General features: G+C 43.7%; 1 protein-coding gene across 1 annotated transcript in view; it reads left to right on the forward strand.

The window, feature by feature from the left end:
- LOC117876684 (neuroendocrine protein 7B2-like) overlaps positions 1–16,911 on the forward strand; it is a 69,983-nt gene that overhangs the window by 26,537 nt on the left and 26,535 nt on the right. The window contains exons 1-2 of the mRNA XM_034768983.1: positions 3,716–3,845; positions 5,167–5,399. Coding sequence (XP_034624874.1) covers positions 5,174–5,399 — 226 coding nt within the window. The 5' untranslated portion in view covers positions 3,716–3,845; positions 5,167–5,173. Of the gene's footprint in view, positions 3,846–5,166; positions 5,400–16,911 lie in introns of the transcript that reaches the window.

Below are 16,911 nucleotides of genomic sequence, written 5' to 3' on the forward strand. Positions count from 1 at the left end.
GCCTGCTGTAGGGGTTTGTGCCCTACAGTTCGGGGAGCACTGGTGTACAGAGTAACTGAGCTATGACCAGCTTTTTACAACTACCCATTATTTTTGAAGAATCAGTTGAAAGTTCATGGTGTAAAACCCCTTTATATAAACGGTGCAATGTAGCCAATAAGCAGACTTATTAAAAAGTTGCCACTTATGTGAAGAGGGCTAATTGTGGCCATCTTACTCTACAACTAAGGATAAAACCAGGTTTTACACTTTCTTTAACTATTAGAGGTTAGATCTACAAAGAGACTTAGGTGGTGCAATGCTGAGTATCACAGTGCCTAACTTTTAGGCACCTAGAAAAATCGCAGGAACAACACTGCGATCCACCAAGCCTGAATTAGGTGCCTAGGTTCCCTATGCAACAGATGGGGAGAGAGAGGTGCCTCAGAATGTGATCTACAAAAGCCAGCATGTTAGGAGATTCTGCCTAACCTGGCCAATGGGAGATGCTGATAGCGGGGGTGTATGCAAAGCCCCACACCTCTCTCAAAGACAGGTGTGTAAATTCAGGCTGTAGGCATGTGACTGTCTGCTTAGCAATCTGGGAATGGGAACCAGCTGCCTGAACTTCTTGAGGGAATGAGTTAGGTGCCTGTCTTGAATTGCACAAAGTGGCCAGAGGAGGAGGAGCTGCTAATGCCCACCTCATAACTTTCAGCCCAGTGGTTAAAGCACTTCCCTGGGTGAGGGGGAGACTGAATTTCAATTTCCCCCCCTCTCTGCCAGAGCTAGGGAGAAGGTTTAAAGAGGGGTCTCCCACCTCTTAGGCAAGGGCATTAATCACTTAGCTATGGGATATTCTGATGGGGGAAGTTCCCTGAGTCTCTTGTTTAAGCTCATCTGCTCTAGATAAATAATGGAAGAGTGATTAGTGCTGGGGGACTAGACCTGGGCTCTCCTATTTCCCCAGTAGGTGCCTTAACCACTGGACTGCAGACTCTCTCTTGACTGATGACTGTTCCACTGTGGATATATACTTAAACAGTCTGAGGCAGAAAGAGTGAACATGACAATGACCCTGTATGCAGTCCAGATGTTAGGGCATCTAGCTAGAACAGGGGTGGGCAAACTGCAACATGGATCTGGCCTGCGGCACCATGTCCCTGCGGCCCCAGAAGGCTCCATGCATTGCCCTTGCCTTCAGGCACTGCCCCCCGCAATTCCCATTGGCCAGGAATGGGGAACTGTGGCCAATGGGCGCTTCGGGGGACGTACCTGGAGGCACAGCAAGGGCAGTGCACACAGAGTCCTCCAATCTCCCTCCCCCAGGGACTGCAGCGCTTCTGGGGGTAGTGTGGGGCCAAGGACAGCTTAGGCATACAGGGAGCCTGCCCTGGCCCTGCTGCCACCCCGGAGCCACTTGAGGTAAGCGGTGCCAGGCTGGAGCCCAAACCCCTCCTGTACCCCACCCCCCAACTCCCTGCCCTAAGCCCCCTGCACCTTGCACCCCAAACCCCTGCCCTGAGCTCCCTGCTGCACCCCGTACACCCAACCCCCTACTGCACCCTGCACCCCTGCCCTGAGCCCCCTCCTGCACTCTGCACCCTTCCTCTGCCCCAATCCCTTGCCCTGAGCCCCTTCTTGCACACTGAACCCCTTCCCACACCCTGCACCCCTGCCCCAGTCCTGCATTCAATTTCCCAACCCAGATGTGGCCCTCGGCCCAAAAACTTTGCCCACCCCTGAGCTAACAGGTAGAATTTGAAGAGGGTTCTGCTTTCTCCCCTGCTGACAGAAAGAAGAATTGCACCTGGGTCTCACATCCCAGGTGGGTGCTCTAATGGCTGGGGTAAAAGTTATAAGGTGTGAGGTTCCCCTTCAATTTTGAATGGGACTTGAGCCAGTAAGTGGCCTATGAGTATGCCTACTGGATTGGACCACACACAAGACTTAAGCATTCAGTGGACTATCTTCCCCTTGTTTATGAATTAGTCCGGGGCTTAGGAAAGACATTCTCCTGTTTAATGTCTAGTTTATCTTTACTAAATGTGTATTCAGTTTGACTATTGGAAAATATCCGTTGTGCAAAAGGCATAGATTCACATTCACTGTGGAGTGTATTGTTACTGTGTTAGTGAGACCAATTTCCCACCAGTTACTTTCTTATCATCATCTGTAATTTCTTTTAACATTCATCCTGGAGTTACTCTGAGCCTTACAGATGTGAGTTTACTTCTTTAACCAAGCAAAATATGTTAATAACTGGGGAAAGTTCTCCATCATACCCTAACATAAGTACACTAGTCAGGCAGCGACTGATGTTGGAAGTGGTAGAGCAGGATTTTGAAAACATCCTGTTGAAAGTCTCATGTCCCTAATGTAAAGCATAAGACACTACCCAGCTGAAGATAAGATCCCTGGAAGGGATTAGTGCATTGATCAAAGTATATATAAAAAAACAACACACCAGAACTGTGGAGCACAGTTGCTGAGGCTAGTTCTCTTCGGAGACATTTTTTCTTCAGGTTGAAAAATTAAGTGCTCTTATTTACCTCAGGTAACATTGGTATTGTACATTGTAAAATCACTTTTTAAATAGTTACTATTCTTCAAACACACAAATAAATGATAAAGGTCTTCATTTAGCCAAACCTTCCTTTGAATTTTCGCACTCAATCTTGCTACTTTAATCAGACCTGAAGAAGAGCTCTGAGCAGATTGAAAATTTGTCTATTTCACAAACAGAAGTTGATCTGATTAAAAAAAATTACCTCACCCACTTTCTCTTTCTAATATCTTGGGACCAACATGGCTACAACAACACTGCAAACATACTTTAATCAGAGGCAATCATGTCCTCCATGATAGGTGACTGTACAAATGGGCTCAGCCAAGGTACTGGCTCCTACAGCACTCACATCAACAGTCACTTTATATTGTTGCCCTCTAAATCTGCAGTTACACGTAGGAAATCAACTCTGAACAACTGTTGGTCAAAAAACCTAATTGGGAATGTGGGAAAAAGTCCAATTTAGTTGCTCACTCTTTCTGTAATGAGTTATCCGATAAACACCTTCCAGACTACTTTTGCCATCTGCTTTACCATTACAGTTAGATCTGTTCAGACACTTATGAGAATTTTTAGGGTGTCTCTTATCCTGGCTTCTTCCACCTACGTGTCCTGGCTGTTTTCCCTTGAGGCCCTATCGGTTGCTGATTACCGTCCTAACCTATTTAGCAGCAGAATGGTCTTTCTATTCAAAACAACTTGAATAGCGGTTGAACATGAGCTGCCGAATCGTCCAGGAGATTTAAGGGTGTCTCTTTCAGTCTCATATAGAGCAAAAAGTTGCCTTTAACATTCCCCTCCCACCCACCCCGTCTAGTTTGTTCAGATTTTCACCTACTGGTTTGTGTTATGTTTGCACCATGCAGTCCCTGTGTGTGCGTGTGTGAATGCGCATCGTCTGTGGGTGTATATCTGAACTATATGCACACTTCACCCTGTTGGGTAGGTAAGTGTGGAGGTCAGCTCTTGTATAGCTGTGGCGTGTGTGACCCACACACAGTGTTGTGTATACAGAGGGTGGCTGGTGCCTAGGCTGCCCTGTGTGTGTGTAGAGGGGGCCGATTGGCCCTGCTATGCCTAGTCCCTGTGCGGCAGCATCTCGCTGAAACGGATGCTGCTGACATGACAACCTTCCCCCCGCACCTGCCGCAGGGACAAGGCAAGGCGGGGGAAGGGGGCTGGGACTGCGCATGAATGGTCACAGCACAGGCCGCCGCCTCCTTCTGCTCGGCGCTTCAGTCAGCCGGTGCCACCCCACATCTGCCTAGCGAGAGCTCGCCTTCCCCAGCGCCGGGCGGTGAGTGCCGCGCATCTCGCCTGTGCCTCCGCCGGGGCGGCCTCCATGGCTGCTTGCTGGCAGGGGAGCAGGCTGAAAGGGTTGGGTGGGGCACGGGGGAGGGGCAGGTGTTTTCTACCCCGATGCTGCTCAGCCCTGCGGATGGGGTTCGCTCTGCATACAGGGAGTAATCCGCGAGGATGGCTTTCGGGGGCGTTTTAAGCTTAGGATTCTACTGGGGCTGGAGAGGAGGGGCACAGGCAGACAGACACACACACAGGAGGCAGGTACATTTACCCCTTATCTATCTAGTAGCCAGAAAGGATCCATTTTTCTTTCAAATGCCCAAGGTTGTTGCTAGTGAGTGGGGTGAAGAGCTCCTGGAGATCAAGTGACAGAGCAAGGATGTGGGGCATTCGGGAGCCACACGCAGGGAGGAGGAGAATCTCTCTCTCTTTCCAATTTTTTTTTAGGTGGGATTTCTCTGCCATTATTATCTCAGGGCTCAAGGCCATTTTACTGTACATTATTATATTAGGGGGAAAAATACCATAAAGGGAGAAACAGATCTTTAAGTCTCTGGTTTGGAAAAGCAGGGCAAGTGAATAATATAGACTTTCATTAACATAACCATACACTAATAAATCCGTTTTCCTATGACAGCAGCTGTCCAAAAAGGACAAACAGGTTGTTTAAAACGTAGTTTTATAAAGAGAATGACAAGTGGTCATTACTGGATTCTGTGCCTGTCTCATGCGGGCAGAGCAGCCATTTGGTGAAACGTATTCAAGTGGAATAAATGAAGCCTGTGTGTTCTAGATGGGGAGAAATGAAGAGAAAGAGGGAGCGTGTGTGATGGGTTGTCAATCTGTGAAGGAGATAAAAATGTTATACAACCCATTTAAAAAAAAACTGGGAGTATTTCATTTCTTAGAGCAAGTGGAAGAGTAAAGTTTGAAAAGCAGAGCACAAAACTGAGCAATTCCTAGTATTCCCACCGTAGCTTTATGACACTTTAAAATACTAAATTAAAACAGGGGAGAAGGAAGAACCATGCATTCTAACTTTACCTAGCTAATTTTTAACCCTTCAGTTTTCCAAGTGAATCAGTGGGTCCATTTTGTTTTATCGTGGCAGAAAGGTAATTAATAAATGCCAAGAATCAATGCTATGCAGAAATTGTTTACTGACTCCCACAATTTTCTCCCCCAAAATTTCACCTCCCTGTTTGAAAAATTCTTTTAGCTGATAATGGAAGCTGACCTGACAAGTTCTTTGAGATATGCAGTCAGTATTTTACTCACTTCATCATTTATCTACTTAATGTATTTTATTTTCACAGGTTAAAAATGGCCATCAGAATGACAACTACGTTGCTTTATAACATGGTATCTTTGCTAGCATTTGGATTGGTTTTGGCTTCTAGTCACAGCCCTAGGACCCCAGATAGAGTTTCCGAAGCAGATATTCAAAGACTCCTTCATGGGGTTATGGAACAATTGGGCATTGCCAGACCCCGAGTAGAATATCCAGCACACCAGGCTATGAATCTAGTGGGTCCACAGAGCATTGAAGGTAGTTATTTTCTACGTTGCATTATATTATGTTTCTTTTCATTCCCTTATAGCCCTTAGGCTGTGAACAATTGTTTTATGTGTATGCAAATGTTCCTGGTAGACTTGCAAAAGTCATATACTATGCAGTTCTCCAATCTGGGCCTTTATTGTTCCTTGATTTAAATCCCTAAATCTAGCCTCCATTTTGTAATTACCCTCTCTTTTGAGACTAATTGTGGTGCTAATCTATAGATTGCACTGACAAGAGGAGAATGTGGAGGTTTGTGTGCACCTGCTTTGGACACCAAGTAATGTTGTCTTGGTGATATCTCATCTACAATGGCTGAAAAAGGGAGTTTCTCGCAAGGTCCTGCCCCAGTGTTATATGCCTGTCATGCTACATGTAACCACTAAACATGCATAGTTTCCCCCATTTACTGATCCTATTTAACCTCCTGTCTGTATATTTGTTACATGTTTTTGTGTGAAGCAAATTCATTCTGTAGGACCAAATTCTGGTGCTCTGTACACGGGCACATATGGCCCAAAACAGCTTACAACTTTCTGCAGTGACATGCAAGATAAAAACAAGAACCCCTATGCAGGTGGACTTTTCCTGTGTCCCATGGAGTTCTGTGCAGCTCACCCTAGAAAGGTGGGCTGTGGGTGTGGAGAGTGGATTTCCATATAGCAGGAGTCGGCAACGTTGGCACGCGGCTCGCCAGGGTAAGCACCCTGGCAGGCCGGGCCAGATTTATTTACCTGCTGACGTGGCAGGTTCGGCCGATCGCGGCCCCCACTGGCCGCGGTTCGCTGTCCCGGGCCAATGGGGGCAGCAAGAAGCGGCACGGGCGAGCAATGTGCTGGCCGCGGCTTCTTGCTGCCCCCATTGGCCCAGGACGGCCAGTGGGGGCCGCGATCGGCCGAACCTGCCACATCAGCAGGTAAATAAAACTGGCCCAGCCCGCCAGGGTGCTTACCCTGGCAAGCCGCGTGCCGAACATTGTTGACCCCTGCCATATAGTGTGGAGTGAGTGAACCATAACCCTGTGTATTGGGGAGCAGCAGGCCACATCCACCATTCTCCTCCATATCCTGTAGCCAAAACCTATTGCATGGACACCTGGGCTGGTTGGAGCTGAGGATCCTGGCCAGCAGCTCCACAGTGTTTGTCATGAAGAGCAGGACTTGGCATTTGTTCCTTTTCAAAGGTTTTGGCCTACATTTCTGAGCTGATTTGGGTGAGAAGTTTCATTTGAATCATAATTTTCTTTAACTGTGCAAACTGTCTGAAACGTCTGGCTCAAGAGTTTGTTTTATAATAAGCAAGATATTTGAAGGAATTTAAAATACAATAGTATTGTAACATTTATGAAGATTTGTGCTGTAACATAATTGTTTTTTTTATCAGGGTTCATAATTAATGGTCAAATATATTTAACATAGAATAGCCTGTATTAATAAAGACACATTAGTATGTGGTTTGATGAGCCAGTGGAAAAATAAAACTTTGATTGTGGCAACAAAATGTGCTCTCACTCAATTAGGCCAAAAGTAAGTCTGATGCTTCATCAAGATGTGGTAAGTTCTACCACAGCTTGATGCTATTTTTTTTTGCCAAAAATGCTGAATACAGGGCCGGCTCCAGCATTTTTGCCACCCCAAGTGGCGAGGAAAAAAAAAAAAAAAGCCGCGATCGGTGGCACTTCGGCGGCAGCTCTACCGCCACCACTTCATTCTTTGGCAGCAGGTCCTTCCCTCCAAGAGGGACTGACAGACCTGCCGCCAAATAGCCGGACATGCTGCCCCCTTCCATTGGCCACCCCAAGCACCTGCTTGCTGCGCTGGTGCCTGGAGCCAGCCCTGGCTGAATATAACTATTTTTTCCATGATGACTTTCCTTGTCACCCCTATTTAAAGGAATCCCCTAGCCAAACAGATGACATATGGTTGGATGGATAGGGGCTGAGTAGAAATAATTTAACTGTGCTCTTGTAACAGCCCCTGTAGGCCTCTCATTTGTATCTCTGCTAATGAAATTTTCATGGCAACTTGTAGTTTTCCAAACAGCTTAAATAGTTTGTAATAGGGAATGAGGGGGGAAATTGGGACTGTCATTTTTTTTGCTTCTTTATGATGTATTCACAGCACCTGAAAGGTGTGGAGGTGAGCTGTTGCTTTTTTATGTTGTTGTTTTTGGTGGTTTTATTTGTGTGTTTTGTTGTTTTTTCCCATACTTGTGTTTTGCTGAAATTTGAGGAAAAACAAGTCTCTCCTCTACTTGGACAACCAGAGGACTGGAGTATCTTAGCCCTTAATTACAGGGATGATGAAGTTTGTATTTTTAACAAGGACATTTTTCTTCCCAACTGTTTGCCACCAACTTTGAATTAAACAGGTATTAACAAAAACAACTAGTTTAAAACTGACTAAAAACCCCTTCTCCCAATTGTTCAGATTTCACTTGTGTACTGGTGATGTTAAACCAGTTCTCTAGTCATCCATAGAGACGTCAAGTGAGAATAGGGTGGACAAGTCTTGAATTTCTAATGTGTGTATGAATTCTTTCAAGATTTTGTTTCTTCTTTATACATCAGAAACAGTAAAATAAAAAAGTCACAAACCCATTGTCTTTCTTTCTTTTCCACATCCCATTTAAAATTCCTTATAGGTCAGCTAGGCAGATTGGTCTTGCAGCACAGTTAGTGAAACTTAGTATTTCATATTGACTTTAAAATTCCAAGCTCATAGAATCATAGAAGACTAGGGTTGGAAGAGACCTCAGGAGGTCATTTCGCCCAACCCACTGCTCAAAGCAGGACCAACCCCAACTAAATCAACCCAGCCAGGGCCTTGTCAAGCTGGGCCTTAAAAACCTCTAAGGATGGAGATTCCACCACCTCCCTAGGTAACCCATTCCAGTGCTTCACCACCCTCCTAGTGAAATAATTTTTCTTAATATCCAACCTAGACCTCACCCACTGCCACTTGAGACCATTGCTTCTTGTTCTGTCATCTGCCACTGCTGAGAACAGCCTAGCTCCATCCTCTTTGGGACCCCCCTTCAGGTAGTTGAAGGCTGCTATCAAATCTCCCCCCCCTCACTCTTCTCTTCTGCAGACAAAATAAGCACAGTTTCCTCAGCCTCTCCTCATAAGTCATGCACCCCAGCCCTCTAATCATTTTTGTTGTCCTCCACTGGACTCTCTCCAATTTGTCCACATCCTATCTGGGGGGGGGGGGGGGGGGGGGGGGGGGAAACTGGACACAGTACTCCAGATGTGGCCTCAACAGTGCTGAATAGAGGGGAATAATCACTTCGCTTGATCTGCTAGCAATGCTCCTACTAGTGCAGCCCAATATGCCATTAGCCTTCTTGGCAACAAGGGCACATTGTTGACTCATATCCAGCTTCTTGTTCACTGTAATCCTAGTTCTTTTTCTGCAGAACTGCTGCTTAGCAAGTTGGTCCCCAGCCTGTAGCAGTGCATGGGATTCTTCCATCCTAAGTGCAGGACTCTGCACTTATCCTTGTTGAACCTCATCACATTTCTTTTGGCCCACTCCTCCAATTTGTCTAGGTCACTCTGGACCCTATCCCTACCTTCCAGCATATCTACCTCTCCCCCCAGCTTAGTGTCATCCGCGAACTTGCTGAGGGTGCAATCCATCCCATCATCCAGATCATTAATGAAAATGTTGAACAAAACCGGCCACAGGACCGACCCCTGGGGCACTCCGGTTGACAGGGCCGGCTTTAGGAAGTGCGGGGCCCGATTCGAACAGTTTCGACAGGGCCCCAGCAGGGAAGACTAAAAAAAACATGTTAAAAAAAACATGCGGAGCTTGTACTCACCGGGCCGCGCTCCTAGTCTTTGGCGGCGGGTCCTTCACTCGCTCCGGGTCTTCGGCGGCACTGAAGGACCCGCCACCAAAGTACCGCCAAAGACCTGGAGCGAGTGAAGGACCCTCCACCAAAGTGCCGCCAAAGACCCGGAGCGCTGCCGGGTGAGTAAAAATTAAAAAGGCGCCTCTAGCCAGGGAAGGGATTCTCTGCCACTTGCCCCCTACTCTGGGCGTCCCTGCCACTGGGCGTGGGGCCCTCTTAGGTGCGGGGCCCGATTCGGGGGAATTGGTGGAATTGGCTTAAAGCCGGCCCTGCCGGTTGATACCAGCTGCCAACTAGGCATCAAGTCATTGATCACTACCCGTTGAGCCCAACAATCTAGCTAGCTTTCTATCCACCTTATAGTCCATTCATCCAATCCATACTCTTAACTTGCTGGCAAGAATACCATGGGAGACCGTATCAAAAGCTTTGCTAAAGTCAAGATATATCATGTTCACCGCTTTCCCCATATCCACAGATTCAGTTATCTTATCATACAAGGCAGTCAGGTTGGTCAGGCATGACTTGCCCTTGGTGAATCTATGTTGACTGTTCCTGATCACCTTCCTTTCCTCCAAGTGTTTCAAAATGGATTCCTTGAGGACCTGCTCAATGATTTTTCCAGGGACTGAGGTGAGGCTGACTGGTCTGTAGTTCCCCGGATTCTCCTTCTTCCATTTTTAAAAGATGGGCACAATATTTGCCTTTTTCCAGTCATCTGGGACCTTGCCCGATTGCCACAAGTTGTCAAAGATAATAGGCAATGGCTCTGCAATCACATCAGTCAACTCCCTCAGCACCATTGGATGCATTAGATCTGGACCCGTGGACTTGTGCATATCCAGCTTTTCTAAATAATCCTTAACCTGTTCTTTCACCACTGAGGGCTGCTTACCTCCTCCCCATACTGTGCTGCCCAGTGAAGCAGTCTGGGAGCTGACCTTGTCTGTGAAGACCGAGGCAAAAAAAGCATTGAGTACTTCAGCTTTATCCACATCATCTGTCACTAGGTTGCCTCCCCCGTTTAGTAAAGGTCCCACACTTTCCCTGACCTTTTTCTTGTTGCTAACATACCTGCAGAAAGCCTTCTTGTTACCCTTCACGTCCCTTGCTAGCTGCAACTCCAATTGTGCTTTGGCCTTCCTGATTACACCCCTGCATGCTCAAGCAATATTTTTATACTCCTCCCTGGTCATATGTCCAAATTTTCCACTTCTTGTAAGCTTCCTTTTTGTGTTTAAGCTCACCGAAGATATCTCTGTTAAGCCAAGCTGGTTGCCTGCCATATTTGCTATTCTTTCTGCACATTGGGATGGTTTGTTCCTGTGCTGTCAATAAGGCTTCTTTAAAATACAGCCCGCTCTCCTGGACTCCTTTCTCTCTCATATTAGCCTTCCAGGGGATCCTGCCCATCAGTCCCCTGAGGGAGTCAAAGTCTGCTTCTCTGAAGTCCAGGGTCTGTATTCTGCTGCTCTCCTTTCTTCCTTTTGTCAGGATCCTGAACTCGATCATCTCATGGTCATTGCTGCCCAGGTTGCCATGTCATTTTTAATTTTTGTTAAAATGGCTAAAATAGTTCATTTGTTCTTTTGCAAACACAACAAATCCTCTTAAGATGAACAATATCATTCACATTTAAAATGTATGTTTAAAACCAGATATTCCTGTCAAACATTTCTTCTGGTAAAATGTGTTTTGATAATTATCAAGCCTTTACTTTTGTCATTTTGTTTTTTTCTGGGGGAGGGGAGTTGTTTGTTTTTGGTGATCTGTTGATTCAGATATGTGATTCAGATAATACCAGGTAAAAAAGCCTGCATCAGAGAAATGTATGGCAAATTAAGGTTCCAGCCACAAAATTAACTTATCCATATTGTACATACATAGGATTTTCTGGTTTTGCTTTTTAAAAAATGCAAAACTTAATAAGTCTCATGTCATGTTTTTGTTTTTAAATGCAAATAATGAAGTACATGATGTGCAATCCAACCAAGTTAACCTTGCCATGGATTGTGTTCCTGGTAGTGATTTTAACTGTGCAGTTTTTACATTGCATTAATGTAGTTTTCAGCAGGTCGAACACCAATTACTGATTCAGTAATTAAGAATATATCATTTTATAATATTTTTATATCTATGCTTTCTATTTGGGGAAGAACAGCATTATGGATTTTGTTTTCTATTGGTGTCATTAGTTTTTAGGAAAACAGTTTTTAGTTTTATTATAGTGATTAGGTATGTTCAAAATATTGTGCTTTGTAGGCGATCCCAGTGTGTAATTGTAATGTGAGGGTGAAAACTTACTATATTGCTGATGTAATATACTTAGTTCTTTCTAGTGGTGAAATGGTCATGTTAATCCTAGAATACCACCTGCCAGCCATACTATGGGTAGCATCAGCTTTGGATAAATCTTCTTGATTTCATTATAGCTGATGAAAGGGGACTATACTTCAAAGGAAGAAGTAATGACAACAGAAGACTGACCAAATAGCTTGGCAGATAACACAATGCACTGTCATGCACGCTAGGAAATTTTATTTATTCAGTCACTGAACGGACACTAATATATGTATGCTAATTTTGTGTTAATATTGATTCTTATTTAAATCAAGACTACTACTGATTTTTAGTACTCCATTTTCAGATAGGAGTAGATACATATTTTTACACACACACACACACACACACACACACACACACACACACATGCTATCCATGTGAAAAGTCGCACCTTTGACCATTTCTCTTGCAGTCTGCCAGCTAGTCCATCATTGTCAATTTACTTCTGACATTCCAAACTTCTGAGTAACATCAGTCAGTCAGCTAGCCAGCTGACATTTTGCAGACAAAGCAAAATGGGAAATGTATTTCAAGCAGGAAGCCTGTCTCATAGTGAGAAATGAGGCCATAAGGCACTCAAACCACAACTCCCATGACCACCATGGCACCTTAGGCAGATATGCTTTAATATCGAATCGACTCAAAACAAAACATTTTGACATATCTGAATTTAAATTTTCCAGATCTTTTAATTCCACATTTTTTTTTGATATTTTGACTTTTTGTCCCATTTTGGGATGAAAACAAATGTTGAAATACCAGAATTTCCTTCCGGACAGAAATGCCAATCTTCTCTCAGTTCTATACAGGATCTTAGTTTGTTTTCAAAATGATGCAATTAAGGCAGCCTTAATTAAAAAAAAATTGCTATGACTTGCCTGGTCAATCAATGGCTTTTGACTGAGCTGTGGGGGAAATTATAGTATGTAGGTGAATTTTTAGAATACATAGTGAATATCCTAAAGAGCTCTCCTATGAGTTCCCAGTTACCATTGCTGGACAATCATGACCAATCTAAACAGTTTAAAAAAAACAACCCACCTGTAGATAAATGGGGGAGAGGCACCTGAATATATAGAGGAAAAGTTTAATATTAAAGGAAACAAAACAAAATGAATGAACAAAAACAAACAAACAAACAAACAAAAAAGTAAGTATAAATGTTTTTTGATATTGTTTAAGTGTGGTGAAGGAGGGGCTGAGACACTCCTGGGAAAGGAAATTCCTACGCTTACGGATCACCACAGCAAAGTAGCAATCTGTTACTTGCTAACCTTTTGCACCAATGTAACTACATTGGTTCTATAAAGCAATTTAATTGGCCACTTTAGAGGCAGGATTGTAGTGGCTGTTATATAGTAAACAAGTGTTAGCAAACCGCTGAGTGTTTATTTTGATAATCTTTTAAATCCAAATAAGGGCTTTGATAACCCTTTTAACATAACAAAAATAATGTTGTTAAAAAAGGCTGTGAAGTTCATAAAGCAAGATGATATAAGGAAAAAATACTGGAAGATTTTGCAGTCCCCTGCAAGAGAGTCCTCCTTTTAGTCCCTACTTTTTCTACTATTTCTTAGCCAGCAGCTCGATGGTTGTGCTTAAGGAACTGAGGAAGACAGCATAGACTTAGGCTATGGGTACATTACAGAGTTTACAGCTGGATAGCTAGTGCAGGCGCTCTAAGCCAACAGGAGAGAGCTCTCCCATTGACTTATTACTCCAGTTTTCCTGCCGACACCACCAGCTCTTAGGTCAGTGTAACTTATGTCGCTTGGGGGTGGGGGCTTATTCACATCCCTGAGCAGTGTAAGTTATATCGACTTAAGCTGTAGTGTGTACATATCCTAAATATGGAAGAAAAAGGGGACAAGTGCACTAGAATCTCCCTGAAAAAACTTGTCACTTTGGTGGAGGGAGGTAGGAGTAACTAGGAATATTTTTTTAAGTTAAAAGATTCAGAGCTAATTTGACAATAGACAACTGCAGTTACTGTCCTGCTCATGTAAAAGTCCACATACACCAAAAGCAACTCTCTTTTAAAATAGACATATGAGAACATATGTATCAGCATTTCAAGTCTTTCCTTACTACCTAGAAAAAGTGGTTTGGTATATATTAGCATAATAGAATATATATTCCCAGAATTGAGAAGTAAATCCCTTTCTTGATTTAAATCATTACATACATTTCTATATTTGTATCTTATTTGTTTTGCTCTGTGAATCTCTAAAGGCCTTGTGTTATCTCCGGTGAAAAACATCTAATTAATCAGTTAAAATAGGTTCGGCTAAGAGTGCAGAAAATGTTGGGCAGGGAGTTCAGTATAGCAGGAACATTATCATGGACGAGTAGCTGAAACCCTGTGCTGTTACATGAGTGTGACAGGTGGTCCAAATAATCCACCATCTGTGCAGTCTCTCTCATACAACCAATGAAATTGTTGCATGCAAATTAGGTGTAGATAAAGGCTGGTGATTGGTTGCATTACCTCTGGTTTCACAGTAGTATAGGACTCTTGGCATGGCATAGTTATATGCCTTACTGTAGCTGTACACTGCACAGGTGAAAAATTTATAACCTCAAAATGGCTGAGAACTTATAAATTGGATGGCAATGTAGTATATTTATGATGAAAAGACTCTTATATAAACTCTTTATTATGAACAGGAACTATTTACAGAATCAGATAATAAACTCTATTCCTCTGTGTAGCTGCAGCCTACGACTTCCCTTGATACTGGGCTTTTTTGTTTCTGGTCCCAACAGGGAGCATGTCACAGGAAACCCTAAAGACTGCATGAAGAGTGTGCAGGAAGTGTGGCATCTCTACGCTTCCCAGAGAGCTTATTCAACAGCACATCCTCTCTTTTTTAGATCCCTTTCTAAATTGCTGATTGAACTAAAACAGTATTAATTTAAATTAACAAACTATAACAAATACAATAACTAATTTAACAACCCTTCAGGTTGCTTTAGCACAACCTTAACATATATTGATCAGTCTCTTAGGGCATTTCAGCAACCTTTCTGATCTGCTGTACTGCAAACCCTTTTAGGGGAGTCCTTGTCTGTAGCAGACAGTTCAGACTTTGTCAGTAACAGGGTCAGTTTGTGAATTGTTTTCAACTTGTACGTCTTCTCTTACTTCACTTATCTTGGCCAAGTTGTCAGGTGTTTTTAAGAAGATGTTTACAATTTCTTTATAAGATTTTGCTTTCATCTGTGGTCACAGAGTTTGAGCAAGGTGACTCCTCTTTGATCACTGTAGCTTTGAGTGGCCAGCACCCATCTTGACAAAGTCTCGCTCAGTCTTTGTTTTTTAACTGTGAAAGAGGTCTTTCTCCTTTCTTGTAATATTTTGTCTGTTTGTACTGTCCCAGTCTTTTCATCACTATCACAGACTCCTTAGTCATCCTTTGTTTTTGTCCTATATCTGGTATTTGAGTATTTATACATATGTTGCAGAGTAGTGCAATGGATGATTTTTCACAGTTCAGCAGGTGTAGCTGTATAGTTGAGTCGTGCTAAATATGGACCTTCACTTGCATTCAAGGCTTTTTTTTTTTTTTTTTTGCAAGTTCTTCTCTATACATACTCCACATTCAGCTAATCCAGTGTTTCCCAAACTTGGGATGCCGCTTGTGTAGGGAAAGCCCCTGGTGGGCTGGGCCGGTTTGTGTACTTGCCATGTCCGCAGGTCCGGCCGATCGCAGCTCCCACTGGCCGCGGTTTGCTGCTCCAGGCCAATGGGAGCTGCTGGAAGTGGTGCGGGCTGAGGGACATACTGGTCGCCGCTTCCCAGACACGGCAGGTACACAAACCGGCCCGGCCCGCCAAGGGCTTTCCCTGCACAGGCAGCGTCCCAAATTTGGGATACACTGAGCCTATCCATTGGTTTGAGGAATCTGGGACTAGATGTCTCATGATGAAAGTTGTACATTTTAGCAAAGTCCAGGAAATCCGACGAAGTGGGCATTCACCCACGAAAGCTTATGCTCCAATACATCTGTTAGTCTTAAAGGTGCCACAGGACTCTCTGTTGCTTTTTACAGATCCAGACTAACACGGCTACCCCTCTGATACTATGTCATCAGTGTACACTTTCACTCCTGATAGACCCTCTAGCATCTGACTCATTGTACAGTGAAATACTTCGGGAGCCAAAAGTATTACTGCTTCCTAAGACTGCCTTTTGTAGTTGCCAAATGGTGTGTTGAAAGTGCAGCTCTTGGAGCTCCAGTGTTTAAGGGGATCTGCCAGAATTCTGCCAATGCATCTAATTTGTTGAACTTTTTGGCTTGTGCCATCTCAGACAATAGTTCATTTCTTGTGGGCGAGTGAAAGTGTTATCTTTTTATGGTTTTCTTCGGCTCCTTAGGGTCCATTCACAGCTGTAGTCCCCCTCCTTTCCTCTCTATGATTACTTAGAAGTAAACCCAATCTGTTGGTTCTTCTATTCACCGAATGATACCTTTTGCTCTCTTGTTTTGCAGCTCCTCTTCTAGACTCTTTCTTAAGACTTGTGGAACTTTTCATCCCACAGGTTCTAAATCATCTCTTAACTGTATCTTATTTGTTATGGGGAGGCACCATTTCCTGAGAATCCATTTTCATATAATCCTATTAATACTTTCATACCTAGTTCTGTGTTGTCATTCTGTCTATTTGTAGCATATATTCTCTTAATGAGACCAAGGAACTCACACCCGTGGTTGCTTGTCTCTGTGTAGCACCACAAACTCTTTGGTTTTATCATTTCCCCTTTGTATCAATGTGCACTGCCCCAGCTCTGGAATTGTTCCTCCATTATAGTCTTTCACATACTCTTTCAACGTACCCACTTTTATGTACTTCTTACATATGCCCATTTCAGTTTCTCTTATTACATTTACTTGTGCCCCAGTGTCTATTTTGTATGTCATGTAAGTGCCATTTCTGCACATTTTAATTCGCTGATCCTTTGAGTTTTCAGCCTCCTCCATTATTGAGCTTAGGAACAGCTCTTCCATTTCACTTACGGAATCCTTTTCTGTACTTAATACAGACACTTTTCTGCTTTCTCTGTACATTTTAGCATAATGGTTGAGTTTATTAAAGTTTCTATATATTTGCCTGAATCCTGGTTGCCATATTGCTGGCATTTTTTCCTGCTTTTCTACATTTCTGTCTCTGGCCAATTTAATTTCTGTGTATTTCTGCCCTGCTGGTTTAGCCATAATACTCAGTCATACGCAGGGCCAGCTTTAGGGGTGGGTGGGCTGGGCGGCAGCCCATGGTGGCCTACTCAAGAGGGCACTTG

The sequence above is a fragment of the Trachemys scripta genome, chromosome 4, assembly GCF_013100865.1.
Source record: "Trachemys scripta elegans isolate TJP31775 chromosome 4, CAS_Tse_1.0, whole genome shotgun sequence".
NCBI classification, from domain to species: domain Eukaryota; kingdom Metazoa; phylum Chordata; order Testudines; family Emydidae; genus Trachemys; species Trachemys scripta.